The 27,279-nt window shown below is 39.8% G+C and overlaps 1 protein-coding gene across 4 annotated transcripts in view; it reads left to right on the forward strand.

The window, feature by feature from the left end:
- The window catches only part of L3MBTL4 (L3MBTL histone methyl-lysine binding protein 4), a 461,605-nt gene that overhangs the window by 266,510 nt on the left and 167,816 nt on the right, over positions 1-27,279 (forward strand). For all 4 annotated transcript variants that reach the window (XR_008515838.2, XM_024235921.3, XM_054537672.2 and 1 more), the window contains one exon: positions 17,172-17,274. Coding sequence is in view for 3 of the 4 variants with exons in the window: in XM_024235921.3 (XP_024091689.2) it covers positions 17,172-17,274 (103 nt within the window). In the remaining variant the exon portion in view is untranslated. The remainder of the gene's footprint in view (positions 1-17,171; positions 17,275-27,279) is intronic.

A 27,279-nucleotide genomic window follows, 5' to 3' on the forward strand; every position in this document is an offset into this window, starting at 1 on the left:
TTCCATGGCCCACTCGCAGGATGGCATATGTAGGGGCTTCTCATCCTAGGTGTTGCAGATACAAAGTCAGACCTTCTTTGAGCAGCCAGTAGCCTCACCCTACTATGTTTGGAGTGACCCTCTAGATTTCTGGCAGTTCAGTCTTCTGCTACATCTCACCCACTCTATAGCATTCTTTAGAATACTCCTAATTTTATTTGCATTCAGTGCTTCATAAAAATTTTCTGTATGTAGTGTTATTTCTATAACCACCAATGAGCTGAAAGCCATGTAGAGGAGGATACAGCTGCTGACCACATAGTCCTTTTTTTCCTGCATTACCTAACCTCTTCTCCAAGGCATTATTCTCCTTGACTAACCCACATTCTCCTTGTTGCTATTTTACTTGACTCTTTTCTTGAACATTAAAAGCTTTTATTGTTCCAAGGAATTGTAAAACAGAGTAAAAGAAATATGGTTATGGAATTTTTTATACTTTAATGAGCAGTTTATATTTTTTAGATTGACAACAACATTTTCCGTAATTTTCTTTGAAGTCATCGTTATTCTTTTCATGTCAATGGACCTATTTTGTAATGAAAGTCATTAGAAAAGGAGAGGAATCTTTTATGTAATCCCTCTAATCAAATTTTATATAATGCCAGACAGCCAAGGAAAATTCTTTCACACAGTGGAGTCACATTTTAGTCTAGGATTAGGGTCTAAATTCAGTGAGTAACACAAAAAATCATGTTTCATCACAATTACTGAAGTGTGTCTCAGTAAGCCCACCAGAGTGGATTAGCTCCATTACTGAACTGTACAGTTGGCGTTGTTGAGCATTAGGTGAAGTCATTGGTGTGAATTGACAGTCATGCTGTATGATAACCACACTGCACTTTTAAATACCAGGTTGTTTGCACATTCAGAAAACTGCTCACATTGGAGGAACATATTGAGACTGAGGAGAAGAGTAGTAGTTTCTGACTTCTAGCTTGTGCTCATACCTGGATTCCATTCTTGAGTACTGTGGTAGGATCACCCATACTTGTAGCTACTAGAGTACCTTTCTTTCCCCCTTTTTCATATATATTTGAATTTGTACATATGGTAGAACTCCATTCTATTCATTTCAGATATTTGACTGTCTTGATGTGCATGACTACCCTTGCTATCTTTTAAAGCTAGGAATAGTTGCAATAAGAAGTTTGTGTACACAAACACATACAAATTTTGATTATTATGTAAAGCAAATATTAAGAGATGTGAATAGAGAAATAGACAGCAATACACTAATAGTATTGGACTTCGGTATTCACTCTCAACAGTGGATAGATCATCCAGATAGAAAATCAGAAAGAAGACACGGGTGCCTACTTTAGCTCACATCTGTTCAACATAGTATTGGAAGTCCAAGCCATAGCAATTAGAGAAGAAAAAGAAATGAAAGACATTCACATTAGAAAGGAACAAGTTAAATTGTCTCTGTTTGCTGATACCGTAATCTTTTGTGTATATAGAAAACTGTATTAGTCTGTTTTCACACTGCTATAAAGAGCTTCTCTGAGACTGAGTAATTTATAAAGGAAGGGGTCTAATTGACTCACAGTTCTGCATGGCTGGGGAGGTCTCAGGAAACTTACAATCATGGCAGAAGGGGAAGCAGGCACCTTCTTCACAAGGTGACAGGAGAGAGAAGAGTGAAAGCACAGTGAAAACTGTCATTTATAAAACCACCAGATCTCGTGAGAACTCACTCACTATCATGAGAACAGCGTGGGGAAAACCACCCTTATGATCCAATGGCCTCCCTCCCTCAACACATGGGGATTGCAATTTGAGATGAGATTTGGGTGGGGACACAGAGCCAAACCATATCAAAAACCCTAAAGATTCTACAAAGAAACCCTTAGACTTAATAAATAAATTCAGTAAAGTTGCAGGATACAAAATCAATATACAAAAGTCAGTTGGGTCTCTATACACTAACAATGAGCTATCCAAATTCCATTTACAATAGCATCAAAAAGAATAAAATGCTTAGGAATAAATTTAACCAAGGAAGTGAAATATCTGCATGCTGAAAACTTTTAAGACATTGAAATAAATTGTAGAAGACAAAAATAAATGGGAAGATATCCCATATTCGTGGACTGGAAGACTTAATGTTAAAATTCATACTACTCAAAACAGTTTACAGATTCAGTGCAATCTGTATCAAAATTCCAATAGCACTTTTCACAGAAATAGAAATAACTGTCTCATGGAGCTACAAAAGACTCCAAGTAGCTTAAGCAGTTTTAAGAAAGAAGAACAAAGCTGGAGACATTACATTCCCTGATTTCAAAGTACAGCACAAAGCTATAGTAATCAAAATAGCATGTTAGTAGCATAAAAAGAGACACATAGACCAGTGAAACAGAAGAAAGCCCAGAAATAAACTCATGTATATGGTCAAGTAATCTTTGACAAAGGCACCAAGAATATATAATAGGGAAGGGAAATCTCTTAAATAAGTGGTTCTGGGAAAACTACATATCCACATGCAGAAGAATGAAATTGGACCCTTGTCTTGCACCATATACAAAAATTAACTTGAAATGGATTAAAGACTTAAATCTAAGATCTGAAACCATAAAACTCCTAGAAGAGAACATAAGGAAAAGCTTTATCAAGACACTGGTTTTGATAGTGAGTTTTTAAATATGACAACAAAAGCAAAAATAAACAAAGACTACATCAAATTATAAAGCTTCTGCACAGCAAAGGAAACAGTCAATAGAATGAAGAAACAACCTAAGGAATGGGAGAAAATAGATACAAACCCGACATCTGATAAAGGGTTATCTCCATGTATATAAGGAATTCATCTAACTCAATAGCAAAAAACCAAAAACCTGATTAAATAATTAAAAATGGGCAAAGGACCTGAATAGACTTTTTTTCTGAAGAAGTCATACAGATGGACAGCAGGGCCATAGCTATATGAAAAGGTGCTCAGCATCACTAATCGTCAGAGAAATGCAAATCAAAACTACAGTGAGATATCACCTAACACCTGTTAGGATGATCGTTATCAAAAAGACAAAAGATAACAAGAATTGGCCAGGATGTGGAGAAAAGAGAGAACCCTTGTACACTGTTAATGGGAATATAAATTGGTATAGCTGTTATGGAAAAAAATATGGAAGTTCCTTTAAAAATTACAAAACAATGAGATCCAGCAATCCCTCTTTTGGGTATGTATCCAAATGAAATGAAATAAGTATCTCCAAGAGATACCTGTACCTCTATGTTCATTGCATCATTATTCACAATAGCCAAGATAGGGAATCTACCTAATTGCCCATCAGTGGATGAATGGATAAAGAAAATACGGTATTGTACATACAATGGAATATTTTTCATCCATAAAAAGAAGGAGATCCTGTCATTTGCAATATCATGGATAAACTGGAGTGCTTTATGCTAAGTGAAATAAGCCATGCACATAAAAACAAATACTGTATGATCCTACCTATATGAAATCTAAAAAAGTCTAACTAATAGAAGTGGAGAGCAGAATGATGGTTACCAGCAGCTGAGGGGTAACAGAAATGGAGAAATGTTGGCCAAATGTACAAACTTTAAGTTACAAAATGAACAAGTTCCAGGAATATTATGTACAGCATGGGTGGTGATGTGTTAATTTGATTGTGGTAATCATCACACAATGTATATGTTTATCAAATCACCGTGTTATACATCTTGAATATATATTATCTTTGTCAATTAAATATTTTAAAATTAGGCTGGGCACGGTGGCTCACGTCTGTAATCCCAGCACTTTGGGAGGTCGAGGCAGGTGGATCACCTGAGGTCAGGAGTTGGAGACCTGCCTGACCAACATGGTGAAACCCCGTCTCTACTAAAAATACAAAAAAATTAGCCATGCCTGGTGGCACGTGCCTGTAATCCCAGCTACTTGAGAGGCTGAGACAGGAGAATTGCTTGAATCTGGGAGGCAGAGGTTGCAGTGAGTCGAGATCGTGCCACTGCACTCCAGCCTGGGCAACAAGAGTGAAAACTCCATCTCAAATATATATATATATATAAAATATATTAAAATTAAAAAAATTAATTGTAGCAGTTGCTTATTGTGTATCATAGCAGAGTCAAAAAAGTACAGATCTGCAAGTTACAAACCTTGAATTTTTGTCCCAAATACCATAATATGACTTATGAGTTGGCACAAATTATGTGGCCACATAAACCTTTATTTTGTTATTTACAAAAATAAGTGGGTGGACTGGGTCAGTGGTTCACAACCTGAATGGGGAACACATAAATGATTCACAAGCTTGCCACTGGAATTCTGATTTTGTGGGATCTGGAAGCTTCAATCTTTAAGTCCCTTCCAGTTCTGTATGCCAGTAAGGGGATCCATTTTCTTCTAGTAGACTCCCAGGCTCTCCTGGTCCTGCTGTGTCTGTGGCCTCTGACCTCGTGGAACCTGGTACTGCTGTAGTCTGTACTGGGATGGCACTCCGTGCGGTCCCTGGCACTGAGGCACTCACTAAGGCATTGGAAAGTTAGAATTTGAATGGTTAGACTGTATCATGGAAGCTTTCTCTCCTTCTCTGAATGGAGTGCCTTTATACCCACGGTGCCAGCGAACATTTTTATTTGCTGATTTGACCAGGCAGCAGGTAGGAAGTCTGGTTTCTTACATCTCCTTGCAAGGAGCTCCCTTGGGGCAGCACTAACACTGAGTGAGGGCTTGTTCTCTCTCAGTTCTACAGTCTAGACAAATTCAAAGCCACCAGTGAATCAACTAGTACAGGGGAGTTGGAGGGAAGGCAATTTGCTCCTTTTACGTTATCGAAGCATCTGTTACAGGCATCAGGTGGAGAATTTTCCTTCCATTTAGAAACTTGGCAATTCTGCCAAGTTTCTAAATGTCAATAATGAAATGTCATTAATTGTAGAGTTAGATTTCAGGCAGAAGCCATGGAGAGAAATGTAATTAGAATTATACATTGTGTAATTGTGTGTATGTGTGTGTGTGTATTCTCAAACAACTCATAACATTTTCTGTTAAGAATGCCCAAAAGCAGCTTACTGGTCATGAGAACTTTTAATATGGCCCTGTTAGGCTAGTTTGAGAAGGGATTATGGACACCATCATTCCCACTTTAGATGTACTTTTCGGGTTACTGGAAAAATGATATAGTCACTCCACTTGGGAGTATGTTTCAATCTTATAGGTAACTTTCATATTTATACATGTTTGGTTATGAGAACATATTTGACATTTCTATCAGCAACTAACGAGCTTGATATTTTTTGTCAGAAAATTGTATGTGACACCATCAATGAAACTAGATGTACTAAATTTCTCTTTTAGTAAAAGAGAGGAAAAACAGTTCAAGGGCTGGGGATGCTCAAAACCAATTCATAAGCTACCTGGATATGCTTATAGCTTTTGATCTGTCTCTTATCTCCCTTTACATGAATAAGTACAATCCTAGGACTTAGGAGTATACAAGTTATCATCCCAGTTTAGTGTCAATTTGCTTAAGGCAATGTGGAGGAAGGGGGAGAGAGAGAGAATGAGTGAATGAATGAGAGAAAGAAAGAGAGAAAGGGGATGGTTTTGCAGCATTTTCACTTGAGTAAAATGGGAATAATTCAATTACATAAACCAGGCACCAAATTAGGTGGGCTTTTTAAAAGGCTGATTTCTCATAAAAGGCTAAAGGAGGTTTAGGGCAAAAGAAAGTTAAAAAGTCCTCTTAGGATGTGGAGAAATAGGAACACTTTTACACTGTTGGTGGGACCATAAACTAGTTCAACCATTGTGGAAGTCAGTGTGGCGATTCCTCAGGGATCTAGAACTAGATATACCATTTGACCCAACCATCCCATTACTGGGTATATACCCAAAGGATTATAAATCATGCTGCTATAAAGACACATGCACACGTATGTTTATTGCGGCACTATTCACAACAGCAAAGACTTGGAACCAACCCAAATGTCCAACAACGATAGACTGGATTAAGAAAATGTGGCACATATACACCATGGAATACTATGCAGCCATAAAAAAAATGATGAGTTCATGTCCTTTGTAGGGACATGGATGAAACTGGAAACCATCATTCTCAGCAAGGTATCGCAAGGACAAAAAACCAAATACCGCATGTTCTCACTCATAGGTGGGAATTGAACAATGAGAACACATGGACACAGGAAAGGGAACACCACACACCGGGGACTGTTGTGGGGTGGGGGGAGAGGGGAGGGATAGCACTGGGAGATATATCTAATGCTAAATGACGATTTGATGGGTGCAGCACACCAACATGGCACGTGTATACATATGTAACAAGCCTGCACGTTGTGCACATGTACCCTAAAACTTAAAGTATAATAATAATTTTAAAAATTTTTTAAAAAGTCCTCTTAGTTATTTATAATTTCTTTAAGAGACAATTTTTATAAGGGTAAAGTTTAAAAGATAAATATATTTTAATCACTGTCTTATTTATTTCTTAAAAATAATGAAAAAAATGGAACAGGGCTATCTAGTGAAATAGTATTCACATTAAATACTTTTAGGTGCCATTTAACTCTTTAGTTCCTCACAGCAAGTCTAATGTTAGTTAAGGGTAGGCTTAATACAGTTTACTTATATGCAAAACATTTTTTTGTGTATGCCAATAACTCTTAACATTTTTTCTACTCTTAAAATTCTGTGCTTCATGGTTGGGCATGGTGGTTCATGCCTGTAGTCCCAGCGCTCTTGGAGGCTGAAGTGGGAGAATCACTTGATCCCAGGAGGTCAAGACTGTCCTAGGCAACATAGCATGACCCCCCTCACTACAAAATAAGCATAGAAAAATTAGCTGGGCATGGTGGTGTGCAACTGTGGTCCCAGCTACCCAGGAGGCTGAGGCAGAAGGATCATTTGAGCCCAGGAAGTCGATGCTGCAGTGAACCGTGATCGCAGCACTGCAGTCTAGCCTGGGTGATACCAGCCGACAAGTCTCAAAAAAAGAAAAAACAAAATATTATACTTCTACATTGTCTATGTGGACCTCTCACAATTTTACCCCTTCTGTAGATCAACAAAAAGGTCATTCTCCTGATTTTTGAAAGGTTAAAAACTGAGGAATAAAACAATCCAACATTTTACAAAGGCCTATTCTGTAATATAAAAAGAGCCTAGTTTTGTTGTATTTAAGTGGTTGTGGTATAAATACTTTAAAATACTAATGTGACATTTTTGAAGGGGGAGATATCTAAAATTGAATCTACAATTTTCCCTTTCCTCTTTACTGTCATTTTATCCATATATCAGTAAAGCTATATGTGTAACTTCTTCACTTTCTTGTTCCTAATCCTTACAATGGCTCATGCCAATACACAGCCAGATCTCAGATGCTTCGATTGGAGGCTACAGGTCAAATCATTCCATTTTCCATCAAACCTCTGGTCTCCTTGATACTGTACTCATATTTAAATATGAGGTCATCTTTTTCTGGGATCCTCATTTAATTAGCCAATTACCAACTATCTTATTGTCTCTTAATTGAAGTTCAACATATGATAAATGCATTTTACTATATTTTGTTAAGAAAATATTTGCCATTTCTTTATTAAGGAAGTGGTCTTCTGTCTCATTTTAAAGTAATAAGCAAAGGCCAGTACAACATGTTTTTCTTTCTGCCTTAACTGCTCTGAAGCTCTGTCAGATCTGTGAAAGAGACTTTTGGAGTCTGCATTATTTTCTTACTGTGTGATTGTTTCTGAGTGGAAGATAAGTATTATTATGATATCGATTCATCTCTTTCAGGACTTTACCACATTTCTAAACATATCCCTATGTCAGGCAGATGGTTAGATTGCCTTTCTCTACTAATATTGCCATCGTGGTACTTTAAAGATATTTCTAGATTGTCAAGTAAGTATAAATTTGACATTTTTAGGAACCTTTTAAAATTCTTTTGTTGCATTTTCATTTCACAAAATTGTTGTTCTATTTCATTTACGTATTATGAAATATGATGTCCTGAAACCCAGGTACAAGCAAACATGGTGTTTGGTTATACCATTTTCTTCTTCTGTTTGAGACACTAATTATTATAGCACAATGGATATTTATTTTCCCTAATTTCATTAGGAGGAGGAGAATAGGTGTGATTAACCTATAATTTTAGTTTGAAAGATAATGCTTATTATTTGCATTGTCCAATGTTCAAGGGTAATTATTTCATTAAATCTTCTTAGCAAACTATAATATAAATTTCCTTGGGGTGGCATGGAAAAAAACCAAGATACTAACCTAAACATTTCCAATCCAAAATAAAGATAGCAAAATCTTAATTATTTGAAATGGGAACGTGTGCATAATTGAAGTTTGCTTTATTGATTTTTAGTTCACATTTCATACCTTGCTCCCCTGCTCCATTCTCAAGCTCAGCTGTGGAGCTTACTGCCTGTTTCACCGAGAACATAAAAGCTGTCCGTGGAGAAATTTGTCTTCCTTCTGCCATCGAGCCCACTAGCGCCCCATCATTTGCACACATAGGTTTTGCCTTCGCCAGGTCTGGGACTGCTGACAGTCCTTGATCGCCCCACTGCCCATCCTCACTGGGATACTGGCCTGTCACCCCGTCCTCACTCAATGACTTTTCCCATTTAAACCCCTCCCTACATTATCAAATTTTCCCTGTACTGAAATATTCTCATCATCACTCAAACAAAACAATAATAGAAATACCATTTGGGGCATAAACCCACTTTTTTATAACCACTTTATACAACCTTTTATATAAAAACTTCTTAATAAGTTGTTTAAACTATAGCTTCTGCCTTTTTCCTCTTCCACTTTCCCGTGAACCTCCAACCGACTTGCTCACACCTTTTCACTGAAAGCATTCTTGCCGCAGACCTGGCAGCCCGGCACGTTGCGAAACCCAGCGGCCAGGTGCAGGCTCAACGCTCCCGTGGTCTGCGCGCCTTCTCCGCAGCTTCCTCCTAGCTCTCCGTCTACTCGATGGCTTCCTCTTTCTCAGCTGCCTCGCTCACTCTTTCTTTCTGGTCTCTCCATCTCGGTGTTCCCAGAGTTCAGTCCTCAGACTTCTCTTCTTCGCCATGGGGCTCACCTAGCCCCGGCTGTAAATAGCGGTGTGGGTGCTGCCTGTGTGGGCTCTGAAGGGCTGACTTCAGTTGCAGCCACGATGCAGAGCGCACAGCAGGCCCTTTACGAGGTGCCGGGAGAAGTAAACTGCTCACCGAGCAGCGCGGTAGGTGTGTTCTCACCTATCCCCTCTCCACGCAGTGCTTGCCAGTGTCTCCCAGCCAACCTAGAATAAACAAGAGACTCTTTGGCCCACGCAGTCTCATCTCCCGCCACCCTTCCCCTCACCCAGGCCTTCTGGCTGTTGTCCCAGCATGTCCCGTGCTCTCACTTCAAGTAGGATTCTGCTCAAATATCAGCACTCCTTCCCTGCCTCCCCGTCTTAAAAATCTCCGCATGTCCCCCACTCACTTTCTCTTCCTTACCCCACTTCATGTATCTGCCTAGCACCATCACTCTGACTTGCTGTCATGCTTCTTATCTGATGGCTTATTCCATCTTTGGCACCAGAAGGTAAGCTCCCGGGGGCAGGGCCTTTCTCTGGTTTGCCGCCATATCCCTAGCAAAGGGAACAGCGGCATCTAATAAACCGGCAGTATCTCTTTAATTGAATGGATAACCCTCAGTAATTAATTTTATGTTAAAAATAAGAAAAAATAAAATCTTAACTTGACTGTTATCTGTGACATTTAAATCTATTTCCCTTTTCAAAGAAGCAGTGTTTGTACATCTTCTAGTGGATATTATCACCCAATGCTAATGTCATTTCTCTGTTACAAAAAAAAAAATACTTGCTAAATGAATCAGGTTGAATCAAGTACTGTTTCAGCAGTGAGTAATTAGTATTGAAATAAAGATAGGAATGCTCCTGATTCTTCTTCTTCTTTTTTTTTTTTGATGCTGGCCAACATCAATCCATAACTCATCTATATATTTAAATGAGTAGACCATCTTAATTTGCTTCAGGGTCAGCATTATCACTGTGCTATGGGCGTCTGTATACCAAATAAAATTACAGTTCTGAGAAGAAAGTACATTCTTAGAAGGAGGAGGATGTTCTCAGTCTGTAACCCATTTTAGGTATAATAATAAGCGTTTTCATTTACATCACCCAGAGTCACCAATTTGGGCCATTTTGGAGTAAGAAAAGACAGTTCCCTTTTTCATTTTCTAGAGATAAGTACAATCTCTTTTATTTCTTGATTTTTGCCTTGATCTCTTACATCATCTTTACATGACAATATGTCTGAAATCCATATGCAACTTGAGTGTTTTCAATTGCTTGATTTCACAAAAGAAAAATCAAAATAAAATTGCTGTTTTATCCTGGAAATTTTTATCGGCAAGTAACACAAAAATTAAACCACAGAGTTTAATCAAAGAGAGGGTTATTTTTCTTGCAGGACAGATCACTGGTGTAACAGGTCCAAGGATGGCAGTGTTGTGGGCCCAGGCTCTTTCTTCCTTTTTTCTCTTCTTCCCTCAACACCTTTGCATTTGTCTCTGTGCTTATCATCTCACGAGCGTTTACATCTGCATTCCAGGGAGTCCAAAGATGGGGGAAACGGGCAAAGCAGCACCAGTCTCATCTTCGCACTTTTAACAGGACAGAAAAGCATTTGTCTTTACAGTGCCTTTCCCTTCGGTCCTGTTATCCAGGACAGTTTCAAGTGACCATGACCAGATTTAAGAGAGGCTGGGAAAGAGGATGTGTGTAGCTGGGCACATTGTTGCCCTGAGCAAAACCAGAGTTTGGTTGGCAAGGAAAGAGGGCTGCGTGTAGTAACCATGCATTCTGTGTGAATGGGGAATCCCATGAGGACATCTTACAATAGTATCATGTTAGGGTAAAGCATTATTCATTATTCAGATAATTCCTAGTTTACAAGCATATTTTATTTCCTTTTTGTCCTTTCCTAAAGAACCTTGCCATTAGATTTACTCCTGACTGAGTAAAAGTTTTCACAGAAGACTTGCAATGAATTAGGAGTTATTCATGCTGCTTGATATAGCAAGTAGCTCATGGTATTTAGAAACAGAAGATCAGAGAGGGATTTCAGACAAGCTGAGCTCTGAAATGAGAATAAAATAGTGATGATCTCACAGCATTGTGATAAAATAATGCTTCCAGGTATTAATTGCTGCTGTCTTTTTTTTTTTTTTGGAGATGGAGTCTCACTCTGTTGCCCAGGCTGGAGTGCAGTGGCATGATCTCGGCTCACTGCAAGCTCCACCTCCCAGGTTCATGCCATTCTCCTGCCTCAGCATCTCGAGTAGTGGGACTACAGGGCCTGCCACCATGCCCAGCTAATTTTTTGTATTTTTAGTAGAGACGGGGTTTCACCGTGTTAGCCAGGATGGTCTCAATCTCCTGACCTTGTGATCTGCCCGCCTCGGCCTCCCCAAAGTGCTGGGATTACAGGCATGAGCCACTGCGCCCAGCTGTTGCTGTGCTTATTATCATTTTCCCACTCATAAAACATACTTATTGAGTATCTATTACCTGCCACTCACTGTTCTAGTAGGTGCTGGGTATACAGTGGTAGACAAGTTAGATAAGGTACATGTCCTCACTCTAGTGAAGGGAGACAGGTGATAGAAGCAGATAAACTACAAAACTAATTTCAGGAAAAGTGGTAAAAATAAGACAAGAATGGGTAATATGGTCAGGGATGCTCTTTCTGAAAAAGTGATTTAGAGCTGAGAACATTTCTTCTTGAGACCTAATTGTCTAAATATCCAAATTATAGTAAGCTATTCTTGGCAAAAATATGATTAGTTTCTGAACAAAAACATTCATTTGATGGTAGGTTTCCTTTATCTTAGAGCAATAATGTGAACTGTTGCAGAATTTGCAGGTTTCTTTTCCCCAGTGGATGGCTCCTTGTCTCATTTGCCATTGATTCAACCTATTATGCTTCATCATACAAAATTTAATGAGGAAATTGCGAGGTCTCATGCATTTTTATTTCCTGTTCTTCTCGACTCTTTCTTTGTTATGTCTTTTGCTGCAGTTCTTGATGCGATGGCTCTTTTCCCCTAGTTGAGGTCATGCCTTTCCTTCCAGCTCTACCTGGGAGAGAATGATGGTACCTATCAGGGATATGGAGATAAATATGCATTGATAAATATTAAAAACATCAGTTTAAACCTTAATTTAATAAAGTACATTAAAATAATGCTGAAAACAATATTAAGTAGCATTCATTGAAAGGTCACTGTGTGTGTAGGATGTTGTCCACACAGAGTTCCATCTGGGTTAGCTGATGGAGAGTATTTTTTGTTTTTTTAATTTGTGAGTTTAATATTCCAGACCTTTGTAATGATAGCTTGCATTGTATATTGTGAGATGCAGTTTAGAGAAAACTGTTTATATACTATATGTTTCTTTTCTGTTAGATCCTTTTATTTATGGAATGACACAAGCATATTTCTTAATGAAGGATTTGTTTACAATTTTTTTTTTTTTGAGATACAGTCTCACTGTCTCCCAGACTGGTTGAACTCCTGGGCTCAAGAGATCCTCCCATTTTAGCCTTCAGAGTAGCTAGGACTATAGGTACAGGCCACCATGCCCAAATAACTTTAAAATTTTTTTTTTTTTAGAAATAAGGTCTATGTTACCCAGGCAGGTTTCAAATTCCTGACCTCAAGAGATCCTCCCACCTCAAACTCCCAAAGTTCTGGGATTACATGCGTGGGCCACCATGCCTATCCTGTTTACAGTTTTCAAACATCACTTCCTCTGATTTGTTTAAAAGCTGTTTTTTTTTAAAAAAGCTGTTTCCAAAAGCTGGCTTTCAATAGGGTAGCTCTATTTTTCTTTATTTATGCCTCAATGTGTTTCACAAAGTCATAAGAATGTTAAGATGTGCTTAAGACATACTTTCAGTAAATGTAATGAAAATATATTTGAGGCTTAAATATTTGTTTTAATATCATGACACATTGGGACCTAAACTCAGTCAGTATTTCCATGCAACCTAATTTCACTATAATGCAAATTTGCTGTTTATATATAAGCTGCTTTTCTGAACTATGAGTGTCTCTCAAAGGAAGAATTGTGGAACACTCACCTATTCCACAAACACTGAGCACTAACTATGTGTCAGGCTAGATACTGGTGACACAATGATGAACTAGACTCATGACTGTAGCTTATAGTCTAATAAGAGAGATAGACATTAAACAAATAATTATTTACTTTGTAATTGAGGTAGGTGCTATATAAAATGGGGATGTAACCTCCTCTCAGAAGTTAGCATGAGGAAGTGAAATATAAGCCAAGATGTGAAAGATAATAAGAAGTAATCCAAGGGGACACAGTGGAATGTTCTTGCCAGCATGGAAATGCCCTGAAGTATGAAAGAACCTGGCAGGTTCAAGGAGTAGGAGGAGGCCAGCATGGGTGCAGAATCCTGAATGAGGAGAAAAATCAAGTCCAATCATAAATCAGATAGGCCAGGTTAAAAATTTGAGGTTCATCCTAACAGCAATGAGAAGCCATTGAAATGTGCTAAGAGAGAAGTGATATGATTCTATCTGTGATTTGAAAAGATTGCTCTGGTTGCAAGATGGAAAATAGATTAGGAAGAGTGAGGAATGGCTATTGCAATTCTTCAAGAAGGAGGATGGCTTTGGGTTAGGCCAGTCATAGTAGTGATGAAGATAAGTTGGTAGGTAAAAGAAATATTTGAAAAATTGAGGACTGATTGATAGGGTGACATGAAATGAGGGAGAGGTGATGTGAAGGATCCAGGAAGAATGATGTCAAGGATCCAGGCTCCTGGTTGGAGGGTAACGCAGTCACAGAGATGAGCTGCCCTACAGGAAAAGAAGGCTAGGGGGACAAGACGGCAGGTTCGGTCTGAACATGTTGACTTTGAAATGACTTTAAGAAATAACTACGGAGACATCAAGTGGAAAGGTGGATACGTTGGTCCGGAACTTCAAGAATGCCTGGGCTGTAGACTGTGAGCATCTGTAGCATGCAGTTGGTAAATGAAGCCATAGAAATGTATGGCCCAGGAGCAAACCTTGAGGATGTTGCCTGACATTTCAGGTTGACTAGAGGAGGAAATGCTGGCAAAGGAGATTACAAAAGAATCCTCATATGCAGAAGGAAAACTGTCGGGGTGTGATGTCACCAAACCCAGTGGACAACAGCAATTCCAGAAGGAGACTGCGAACTATATATTGAACTACATCCTGTAGCATATAGTACAGTATGTAGTTTCAGTAAATACTTACTCTGCAAGCACTTACTGAGCACATAGTTAGTGCTTAGTAAGTTCTTGTGGAATAGGTGAGTATTCCATAGTTCTTCCTTTCAGAGGCACTCATAGTCTAGAAAAGAAGCTTATATGTAAACCATAAATTTGCATTACAGTGTAATTAGATTTCATGAAAATACTGACTGAGTCTAGGTCCCAGTGTGTGGTGATATTAAAACAAATGTGCCTCAGGAAAGGAGCCCTGAGGAGAAGGAGATAGTTACTTTGAGAGGTTTGCTCTGAACAAGAAGCAGGAAACAGCAGCTAAGGGGGGATGTGGGATCCAAGTAGAGTAGTAAGCTTTTGTTTTCTCTTTTGTCTTTGTTTTTATAATGGGGAAACTGGAGTATGTTTAAATGTTGGTCAATAGTCAAGGAGTGATTAAAATACCCCATAGCTTACAGATCCTGGAGAATGGGAGGTGATGAGATCAAGCACAGATGGTGAGGGATTTGCTTTGGAGAGGGGACAGTGTGCCCCACACTGCAGTGGAAAGGAAGGAGGGGAAGTGCTGGGCAGGTGGTTAGGAGGCGCTCTACTCTGTCCACAGGCTCCTGGTCCTCAGTTAGCAGGGCTGAGGGTGCAGGCCAGTGGCAGTGTGGGAGACCGGTGTTTTGATAACACCTCGTCTGCACGATGTGCATTTTTTTCCCAGGAGAACTTAGTTATGCAAAACATAGAGCAGCAGGTTGTTTCGGGCAATCCATGGTTGGCTCTTTCCCACCTCTGCGCCACAGCCAGATGTGATTAAAAAGTCAGAGAGCAAGGGAGTTTAAGTTCCTTGCAACAGAGGGTCAAATAACAGTTGATAGAATCTAAGTTAGACAAGGGAAGTGGGTTATGGCCCCTCAGAAGGGGTTGAGGAAGAGAAGAAGGGAAATCAGTGTCCTGGAACCTCCATTGACATTGAAAACATCAGCAGCAGTTGGGCACCTGATCACACAGTATGGGATGATATGATTTTGTGGTCAGGTGGGGTTTTAGAAGCAAAGCCATTTTGGGTGATGACAAGACCCAGAAGGTTTTGTTTGTGTGGCCCAGATGGGTTGGGGGCCACTGGCTCGAGGAAGTGACCGATGTGCTGGGGTGGCAGAGTGGCAGGATGAGCACGTGGGGCCTGAGTGTGCCTGAGCAATTGCCAGAGTTGGGACAGAGCAGAACATGGAGAGCCAGTGCCAAAGTCTTCCCTGAGTGATGTGGAAACAGTGGGCAGATGGTGGAAGCCCAAGGCATCAGACTCAGAAGAGGAGCCTCAGAGGTGTGGCCCTGAGGAGGCACAGAAAGGAAGACGGGCCCTGACTTCCCTGCCTCTCTGGAGGCATGTGACCCCTGCGGAGGGCTGTGGGGAAGCCATGTCTTCAGCCCCATGAAACGAGGGCTGGGAAATGGGGAATATTGAGATGAGGAGGAGGAAGTAGGGAATTTGTTGAACAGGAAATGGAAGTCTGAGAGCTGGGAGGGGAGAAGGAAAGTGTGGGATTGTCAGGGAAGTAAGGCCCAGAACAGCAGGAGCTATGGGATGGGACATTCCAGGAACTGATATGTGTGAGTGTGCATGTGAGTGTGTGCACATGTGTATATGTGTGTGTGTATGCATGTGTGTTTAGGGGGCGGAGAATACTGAGGAAGATCACAGAACAGGGCATGGAGGTTTTGCTACTGATAATATTGAGATGTAGACTGCCTCTTGGGCTTGACAGAATACTTGGCATGGTTAGAGTACAGTGCAGTGCAATGCAGTACAGTACGGTATATAGTACAGTATAGCATGGTGTAGCATACAGTATGGTGTAGCATAGAGTACAGTATATAATACACTGTAGCTTAGAGTACAGTGTAGTATATAGCATAGTATATAGTACAGTGTAGCATATAGTATGGTGTAGTGTATGGTACAGTATAGTGTATGATGTAGCATATAGTACAGTGTAGCATATAGTACTGCATAGCATATGGTACAGTAGAGCAGTAGTATAGAGTAGCATAATGTCAGTTCTTTCTTTGTCTAGCTTTGAAAACCACTTGAGTAAGTGTGCTGTGGGGCCATGTTTGCCATCTTCAGTACGCCTCGTTTGCTGGCCTGGTTCCTGTCCAGTATTCTAAGATCCTTGCTGTGGTTGAGTGGAGGTTTCACTGAGGACCAGAAAGCAGACCTTACATACTCGCATTCTCAGCTCGTGGCTGTATTGCCTTTGCCATTATTAATCTCTGAAGGAAATAAGTGAATGTTCTCATATCTATTTTTAAAAATTTCTCACTCCTGTAATCCTAGCACTTTGGGAGGCCGAGGTGGGCAGATTGCCTGAGGTCAGGAGTTCGAGACCAGCCTGGCCAATGTGGTGAAACCCTGTCTCTACTAAAAATACAAAAATTAGCTGGGCGTGGTGGTGCACACCTGTAATTTCAGCTACTCAGGAGGCTGAGGCAGGAGAATTGCTTGAACCCGGGAGGCAGAGGTTGCAGTGAGCCGAGGTGTGCCACTGCATTCCAGCCTGGGCGACAGAGCGAGACTTAGTCTCAAAAATAAAAAAAAATTTCTTCAGTGCCTATTCATTTATTCATTTTCCTCTCTCTCTGATATGGGTTGTGCTGTTGGTGTTATTTATCACAGCACTGGTACTTTCTGCTAAATAATTTAATATTAATAATACATCGTAAGTCACCTGTAAGGGATTTTTGGTGATGGTTTGTTTTTAATTTGTAAAGTCTTAATTAGCATCATTTACATATTTCAGATTTGCAGTCTTCTTTAATGAGGGTGTTTTCAAGGCATGTTCTTTTACTTCCTGAAGGAACGAATGACCTGAAGATCCTTCCAGGTCAAGCTGTCTGTCCTACTCCCGGGTGCCGAGGAATAGGCCATATCCGTGGTCCACGTTATTCGGGACATCACAGGTAACATTTTTCTTATTTAAGTTATTTCCTGGATGAATGGAAACATTCTGCAGATTAGTAGCTACATGGAGCATCATAAATGAGTCTCATGGAGTCAGCTGCCCCTGTGACACTCACACCTCTGTGTTGCTGAGGCCTTTCCTTGACATTTTCCTCTGCCTGCCAACTCTGCCCTTCTAGAACCTTCTTGGAATTATGAGGCATTTCCCAGACCCACTTCATGTCCTAGAATCTCTGTTTTCTAACAATTTTCCTACCAAATGCATACTGTCATCATACACACCCACCACCCTGTCCTGAGACTTGCTTTCTTCTAGAGAAATTCCAGAGCCTCTTGCCTTTTCTACTCATTTTCTGTTTCTTGCCTCTATTTCTTTTTCTCTCTTTCTTATTCATTTGGAGTTAATTCTATAAAAGAATAGAAAACTAGTATGAAGTTATGTTGTAGAATATGCCCATGTTTTCATTATTTGACAATATCCATATGAACAGATGTTGCTTTTAAAGAAAAATAATACAAATAAATATGTAAGCCTTTGCTTCTTTATCTATCCTCATCAATTGGCAAATAATGTATAGATAAATTATTTATATTGGTGATCTAGAAACAATATATAAATTAAGACTGAAAGAATTAATGTCAAATTTGTTCAAATACACAAATATATAAACAAACATCATAGAAAAGTTTATTGTAAAAAGAATAAGACATATAATACATGAAGCAAGAAAAAATTAGTTTGAATAAAGGATCTAAGCGTAATACAGGAAGTCCATGCTTTATCAGGCAATTCTGGAAACTAGTGCCTAAAACATTTTTAACTGAATAAAAGGAAATGCCACCGTAATAGTGATAAGCACTCCCAAATCACATACATGAATATAAATTGGATATGCGTAAATCTATTAACACTTAAAAGAAAAAATATAGCATTCATAAAAAAAGAAAGACATGAAGACTGCTTGGTGACTTGTGAAAATCTGTGGGACTCAGATTGTGAATGTGGAGCTGGACCTGGAGGAGACGTCTTAGTGCTAGCAGTGTCAAGTCTGTACAGGTCTGCAGCAACTCAATTCTTGCCTCCTCAGAGGAAAGAATTTGTCCCGGGGCATAAGACAGAGTGAGAGACCAAAGCAAATTTTTGAGCAAGAGTGAAATTTTATTAAAAAGTTTTAGAGCAGGAGCAAAAGGAAGTAAAGTGCACTTGGAAGAGGGCCAGGAGGGCAACTTGAGAAAGTCAAGTGAGCCATTTAGGCCTTGCCTTGGGGTTTTTATACATTGGCATAATTCCAGGGGCTGCATTTCTTCTGCCCTTGTTACTGGTGGAGGGTGTCCAGGTTCTTGGTGTCTGGCACAAAGAAATGGACAAAACACACAAACAAAGCAAGGAAAGAATGAAGCAATGAAAGCAGAGATTTATTGAAAATGGAAGTACACTCCATAGAGTGGGAGCACGCCCAAGCACAGTGGCTCAAGATCCCCATCACAGAATTTTTAGGGGGGCTAAATACCCTCTAAAGGTTTCCCATTGGTTACTTGGTGTGCACTCTATGTAGATGAAGTAGTGGGCTATAATTAATCTGATTGGTTGTGGAAAGCAACCAATCAGAGGCTGAAGTGAAGTTGCAAAGTTACACTCCTATGCAAACATCTGATTGGTTGCTGTCCACAATTGGTTGCTGTCTACAATCAATCAGAGATACTTCCAATTTTCCATCTGTCATGCAGAAAAGCAGGGGGTGGGGGGTGCAAAGGGAGTAGCTTCTGGTCCTTTTGTTACTTGAGTGTGGAAAGTTGGGGGTTTTCTTTTCGTTTAGTTCTAGGAAGTCAGTGTGAATTGGCCTTAGGTTCCCTGCCTCTAGACCCTATTCTCTTGAGTCACCCTGATTCTTCCTTGGAGTGGACTGTCCACATGTGCAGTGGCCTGCCGGCACTTGGGAGGGGCCATGATATGGGTTGGCTGTATCCTCACTCAAATCTCAACTTGAATTGTATCTCCCAGAATTCCCACATGTTGTGGGAGGGACCCAGAGGGAGGTAATTGAATCATGGGGCCCGGTATTTCCCGTGCTATTCTTGTGATAGTGAATAAGTCTCACGAGATCTGATGGGTTTATCAGGGGTTTCCACCTTTGTTTCTTCCTCATTTTCCCTTGCTGCCACCATGTAAGATGTGCCTTTCACCTCCCACCATGATTCTGAGGCTTCCCCAGCCATGTGGAACTGTAAGTCCAATTAAACCTCTTTTTCCTTCCCAGTCCCCTGTATGTCTTTATCAGCACTGTGAAAACAGAATAATACAGTACAATTGGTACCATTAGAGTGGGGCACTGCTGAAAAGGTACAAGCAAATGTGGAAACAACTTTGGAACTATGTAAAGGGCAGAGGTTGGAACAGTTTGGAGGGCTCAGAAGAAGACAGGAAAGTGTGGTAAAGTTTAGAACCTCCCAGAGACTTGTTGAATGGCTTTGACAAAAATGCTGATAGTGATATGAACAATAAGGCTGAGGCGGTCTCAGATGGAGATGAGGAACTTGTTGGGAACTGGAGCAAAGGAGACTGTTGTTATGTTTTAGCAAAGAGACTGGCAGCATTTTGCCCCTGCCCTAGAGATTTGTGGAACTTTGAACTTGAGAAAGATGATTTAGGGTATCTGGTGGAAGAAATTTCTAAGCAGCAAAGCATTCAAAAGTTGACTTGGGTACTGTTAAAAGCATTCCATTTTAAAAGGAAAACAGAGCATAAAAGTTCAGAAAATTTGCAGCCTGATGATGCAGTAGAAAAGAAAAACCCATTTTTTGAGGAGAAATTCAAGCTGGCTGCAGAAATTTGCATAAGTAGCAAGAAGCCTAATGATAATCTCCAAGACCATGGGGAAAATGTCTCCAGGCCATGTCAGAGACCTTTATGGCACCCTCTCCCATCACAGGCCTGGAGGCCCAGGAAGAAAAAGTGATTTTGTGGGTTGGGCCCAGGGTCCCCGAGCTGTGTGCAGCCTAGAGTCTTGGTACCCTGTGTTCCAGCTGCTCCAGCTGTGGCTGAAAGGGGCCAACATAAAGCTTGGGCTATGGCTTCAGAGGGTGGAAGCCTTGGCAGCTTCCACATGGTGTTGAGCCTGTGGGTGCATGGAAGTCAAGATTGAGGTTTGGGAACCTCCACCTAGATTTAAGAAGATGTATGGAAACGCCTGGACGCCCAGACAAAAGTTTGCTGCAGGGGCAGGGATCTCATGGAGAACCTCTGCTAGGGCAGTGTGGAAGGGAAATGTGGGGTCAGAGCCCCCACACAGAGTCCCTACTGGGGCACTGCCTAGTGGAGCTGTGAGAAGAGGGCCTCTGTCCTCCAGACCCCAGAATGGTAATCTACTGACAGCTTGTACCATGCACCTGGAAAAGCTGCAGGCACTCAACACCAGCCCATGAAAGCAGCCAGGAGGGAGGCTGTACCCTGCAAAGCCACAGGGGTGGAGCTGCCCAAGACCATAGGAACCCACCTGTTGCATCAGCATGGCTTGGATGTGAGACCTGGAGTCAAAGGAGATCATTTAAGAGCTTTAAAATTTGACTGCCCTGCTGGATTTCAGACTTGCATGGGCCCTGTAACCCCTTTGTTTTGACCAATTTCTCCCATTTGGGACAGCTGTATTTACTCAGTACCTGTACCCCCATTGTATCTAGGAAGTAACTAGCTTGCTTTTGATTTTACAGGCTCATAGGCAGAAGGGACTTGCTGTGTCTCAGATGAGACTTTGGACTGTGGACTTGGGTTAATGCTGAAAAGAGTTAAGACTTTGGGGAACTGTTGGGAAGGCATGATTGGTTTTGAAATGTGAGGACCTGAGATTTGGAGGGGCCAGGGGTGGAATGATATGGTTTGGCTATGTCCCCTCTGAAATCTCAACTCGAATTGTATCTCTCAGAATTCCTGAGTGTTGTGGGAAGGACCCAGGGAGAAGTAATTGAATCATGGGGGCAGGTCTTTCCCATGCTATTCTTGTGATAGTGAACAAGTCTCACGATATCTGATGGGTTTATCAGGGGTTTCTGCTTTTGCTTCTTCCTCATTTTCTCTTGCTCCCACCATGTAAGAAGTGCCTTTCACCCTCTGCCATGAGTATGAGGCCTCATGAGTATGAGACTGGGAAGGAAAAAGAGGTTTAGTTGGACTTGCAGTTCCACATGGCTGGGGAGGCCTCATACTCATGGCAGAGGGTGAAAGGCACTTCTTACATGGTGGGAGCAAGAGAAAATTAGGAAGAAGCAAAAGCAGAAACCCCTGATAAACCCATCAGATATCGTGAGACTTGTTCACTATCACAAGAATAGCATGGGAAAGACCTGCGCAGGGCTGCTGGGGTGATGAATTCTATCAGCTCTTCTCCAGTTCCAGACCTCATGATTAGAGAGCACTCAAGTAAGAGCAAGGTCTCCAAAAGCTTCATGATTCCAGGGTCTCAGAAATGAAAATGAAAGGCAATGAGTACCTGCAGCTAGCATCTATCTAGAATGGAGAAGACAAAAATTAGAGAACTAGATGTTTCTTGACCTTGCGTTTTATAAAGAGGAGTTATAAAGCATGTAAACCATCAGGTAAATACATTTTAACTTACCTGTGAAAGGAAATGCAAAAAAATTTTATTATATTAAACACTATTTTGTCGTAATACAAGGAATTCAAAATTCCTTGTATTCAAGGAATGAGGATAAATCCTTTATGGAGTTACTGTTGGCTGAAAGGGTGTCATTGGAGAGTGTGGATCACGAGTAATGTAGGTTAGCTCTAGGAAATGCTGGGTATGTCTCTCTTGTTTTAATCATATAATCATTGTTTTTTACCCAGTTAATCAATTTACAAATGTAACTATGTGTACAACTTAAGAATTTACTAAAATTCTCTTGCAATTAACTGTAAAAAATGGATACCATTCATAATCCCTGCATTTTTCTTATATTTTTACTGCTATCATAGTCTGAATTTTATATAGCTCTAAAAGATTAAAAGTGTTGTTCTTCAGTACTAACCTTGGATAGTATCTTTTGAGAATATTATATACATGCACTTGCACACACACACATGCATGCCTGCTAGAAATTTTCCATAAAACACCTGAAGTTATAGTTATACATTTTGTTCTTTTATGTCAGAGATGGTGAGCAAGAGATAAAATTTTTAAATCTTTGCTGTATTCTCCCAGAGTCCTAGATGTACTATTAATATAATCATCATTTCTAGCTTGAGTTTCCTAATGAATTTAAATGAGTAAAACTTGTGTATTCCAAAATAAAAGGTTTTTTCCTCTTGTCATAGATATGTACCTTTACCAGAGAGGCATCATTTTATAAGACACTTCTTGCAGTCTCTAGTCCAGAAGATTCTTAGGCAAATATTCTTATATTTAAGAAAAAGAAGAAGAAAAGAAAAAAACAAAACAAAAGACCAAGCCCCTCCGGTTTGGCTAGGACAGGTATAAAACAACTTAGTTGACTTCTGCTTCCAAACCCTGGGGAAAGCATGAAAATGTAGTGCTCCACTTTAAGAAGGTGGCAATTTCAGCTGCTTTTCTTGAAAATGCTCCCAGGCAGTGGAGTGCTTGCAAGTAGAATGTTGTTTTTATCATTTCAAATCAGAATTTCTGATTCTGATATTGAAGCCTTGGTGTTTTGAAAGGAAGTAAACAGTATTCTTAAAATAAGTTGTCAGCATCTTATTTTGTACAGCTGACAAGGAGAGCGATGACATCAAAATATTGCTAAGGACATTTGAAAATAATACCTCATTTCAATAGATGAGGTGGACCCTGGGTGTCCTTTTTAGATGGATGTCAGACAAGTTTATTTTAGTTTTTATTAAAATAGAGGGTTAGCAATAATACTCAAACTTGTATGGAATTCATGTAGAATATGGATAAATTATTATTTGAAATAAATTGCATCAGTTCTTATCTGTATGAAAATAGGACTTTTGGCACACAATTATCACACAATTTACATTTTATTTGCATGAATTTACATAGGGAATAAAGTGAAGTAGGTGTATTTGTTAACATAGGAATATTTAGAGATGACAATATTGGGACTACAAGATGTAAATTTACTTTTGAGCCAAGGTCCAGGATTAGATACGAAATTTTTTTTTTCCAAATGAGTAGAACATAGACTCCCGAAGACTTGATCTACCTCTGTGTCATAAAACATACACAGGTAATTTATTGAAGAACCAATAATTATATCATTTACATTGAGAGCCAGATATTGTTACAATGTGAAGGCCTCTTGCCCCAGAACTCCTGTGTGGGACACAGGGCACAGCATACGTGACTGAAATGTCAAACCTGAAACAATACAAATAGAAGAGGAGCATTTACTGCTCAGAAGTTGCGGGGGTGGGTATCAGACAAATCTAAGATATTTTTGGGTGCTCTTAGTGGAAACTTATAGGACAACTCACCCTCTATTCAGGATTTACCTGGAATTGTTCTGTCAGCCCAAAAATAATGATGGAAATTATTTTAGATGTTTTCTTCTTTTCACATCTGTTCCCCTTTGTGAGTGAATGTGTGTGTGTGGTGGGTGGGGGGTGTCAGTCTCACTAGTCAGGTTCAAGGCCTGGAACTCACCTGAATTGGATATCCAGACTGACCGCTCACTCTGTAGTATGAGGCAAATCGCCCCACTATTCCTAACTTCATTTCTTCATCTGTAAATGAGAGCTCTTTACACTACAAAAGATTCAATTTTATGATGAGATTCAAACAGATATAGTCTTCATTCACTAAAGAGTATAATATCATGTTTTGGAAAGTATAATGGCAGAAAATATAACAAGAAATAAAATAATATAAGGAGACTTTAATTCACCCATTTCAGAGAGTGATGGAGTAAACAGGCAAAACAGACATAAGAATATACAGAATCTGAATAACATGATTTAAGAAAAGGAGGAAGAGTGACTAAAGATATACATCAAGTTGAAAACAGAATAAATCTGCCTAAAAGCACTTTTCAAAACTCTACTGTTAGGCCACACACAACTCAGTAAACTCTCAAAACAAAACATCAGACGTATTCTTTGATCAAAATGCAATGAAATAAGAAATTGTTGAGAAAAAATCCAGTCACCTAGAACAAATGCAAAAACATTTATAACTATCACTTAAGCAATCATGGGATCAGAGGAGAACCCAGACCTGAATCTCAGAAAATCTAGACTTAGTATAATGAGAACACTGAAGAGATAATCTTTTAGGATATCATAGTACATATGTTCAGAGAGAAATCTGTACCTTACTCAGTAAGAAATAATGAAAGTGAACTAATTCAACTTTCAACTCAAAAAGTTATACAAATTTTTAAAAATGATTACAAAAGGGAAGAAATATCAAACTGAATGATGAAATGAGTGAATTGGAACACACACACACACACACACACACACACAGAATTCCAGTAAATTGTTAAGAGTATCCATGCATTGATATTTTGAAGCAAAATAATAATACTGCAACAATAAAACAATAGGTACATGTATAGCTGATAAACTGTTTTGGATGGTCCATGCATTATTCTGAGACTTAAGACACCCTTTCTGGAAGGAACTAGAGGTGCAGCTCTTGGAATTCTTGTTCGGTTGCTCTGACTTTACATGTAATCGTTTGTTTTGCATCATTGACCTTCCTTTTAATTGAGGCCTGTGGGAACCCCTTTGGACCCCTGATCTCTTTGGCATGTATCTCTTGTTATCCTTCGAAGTAGCCTTTCCCATTCAAGGAAAACATTTCCTCAGCCATCCTCCTGCCTGTTGGGTTGGCTTTGACTGAACACCCTCTGGTTGTATCACAATGTGACCTAAAAATACAAACTTCTCCATCTGGCTTTTTACTCAGCTACAGCCAGACACATCAGGGGGTACATTAATCTCCCTCTCACCCCAAAGATAGCCCTCTGCCCTTCCTCCATCTGAACTGCTTTCTCTCCAGCCCTGCTGCACAGCTGCCTTCCAGGTCTTTCCTCCATCTTGGAATTCCCTTTATCTCCCTTTCCTTGGAGCTTCTATTCCTGGCTTGGAGAGTTCTTTTCACCAATTTATGTTCTTCATTTCCTGACTTTTTGGGATAGAGTTTGTGGGAGGGAGTTACTTTTCTAACTAAAATAGCTTGTGTGTCTCCTCAGCCTTGGGTACAATTCCAGTTGGAAGTCCTTTTCCTTCAGAATATTGAAGGCATCATTCCATGTTATGTTGACCGTTTTGTTGTTGAGGAGTCTGCTTTCGTTCAGATTTAAATCCACCCATGGAATTGTCCCTCTTCCCACGCTCCATCATGTCACTCCCCTCCCCTCTGCAAGAACTGCACCTCCCTGGGCATTTTTAGAGCTTTTTTATTTATCCCTGGTGACTTGAAATTGGCCTTTTGTCCATTCATTGTTTCAATCTGGAGACTCACCTCTTCTATTTCTGGGAGGTGTTCTCATTTTATTTCTCAGTAATACTCTGTTTTCTATTTGCTCTGTTTGCTTTCCTCAACTGATGCTCAGAACTTTTTCACTCCTTGTCTTTTATTCTCTTTTATGAAATATCTCCTTAAGTTTGTCTTCTAATCCTTCAGTTGAAGTTTTTGATTATACTGTGTTTTTTTTTTCAGTTTCTGAGAACATATTCTTATTCTCTGATTTGTTTTTATTGTATCCTGTTCTTGCTGGATAGATTGTGTAGCTTTTCTTACCTCTCTGATAATGTTTGGAGTTGTTTTTTCTGCTCCTTGCATTGACTCTTTTTTTTTTCTCCCAATATTTTTGTTTTGATTCATTTTTGGTTAGGTTGGTTGGCTTCTTCCCATTATACTAAAGGCATTTCTCAAATTCTGGTAGTCTTTGTTTTCTTCACTTTTTAGAGTGAGGCACCAAAAGAAGCTGGCGTGAGGCTTTGTGTGCACTGCTGGAGCCCATCAATGGTGAACTTCTGGGAGGGGTGGCTGGCAGGGCCCAGGCACACTGCAGAGGAACCTCCCCTCTGCCACCATCAGGAGATCTTGTCCTTTGAGTAAGAAAGTTACTTCCAAAAAAGAAGATGGTTCCAAACTTTTCCTGGTGTGTTTTTATAGCATCCTCTATCTGCAGACTCTTGGCTCTCAGCTTATCTGTTTTCTATCTTCAAAAATGTGTTCACTTCTCTCATCTGCCAGCATCGTGCTTTGTCTTTTATTCATTTATTGCTATTTTAGTAGGGAGAGAAAGGATTTATTCACAAGGACAAAGGATGAATTCAATTTTCCAATCTGCTATGTATTCTCTAACTTATTCTTAAAACTTCGTTTACCTACCAAATAATAATTCAGCTAATAGTTTATGGTTTTATTTCTTATTCTCTCTAGTTGTTCTAAGTCATCACAATAACATGTTCATGGTGTAGAACTGGGGTGTCCAATTTTTTGGCTTCCCTGGGCCACTCTGGAAGAAGAAGCATCGTCTTGGGCCACACACAAAATATACTACCGCTAACGATAGCTGATGAGCTAAAAAAAAATTCCTAATTTATAATGTTTTAAGAAAGCTTACAAATTTGTCTTGGGCTGCATTCAAAGCCATCCTAAGCCACATGCAGCCCATGGGCCGCAAGTTGGACAAGCTTGATGTAGAAAGTAAAAGCTCTCATAAATTTACTTTGTGTTGAGTTTGGCTCTGTAAATTTTGTGAATTTACAGTGGCTGATTGGAACACTATGTTCAAAAGGGTTCCCAAAGGCACGGCTTTAATTTTTATGCACAGTACTTCTTAATTTAGTGTCACCTTCAGTTAAAACTTTTATCGTGCCAGGAAAGCACCTCAGTGACACGTGCTTACATTTATCTGATTCCTTTGTCACTTGGTCTGTCGTTTGCCTTGACATCATCTTACCACACAGTGAAACTGAACTGGGTGGAAATTTAAAAATAAACCTGCAGATGTATTTTTACTTTAATAAGCAAAAGGAAAAAGGGTATCTGATTTTAAAGAACCTCTTAATTCTC

This window comes from Pongo abelii, chromosome 17 (assembly GCF_028885655.2).
Source record: "Pongo abelii isolate AG06213 chromosome 17, NHGRI_mPonAbe1-v2.0_pri, whole genome shotgun sequence".
NCBI classification, from domain to species: Eukaryota; Metazoa; Chordata; class Mammalia; order Primates; family Hominidae; genus Pongo; species Pongo abelii.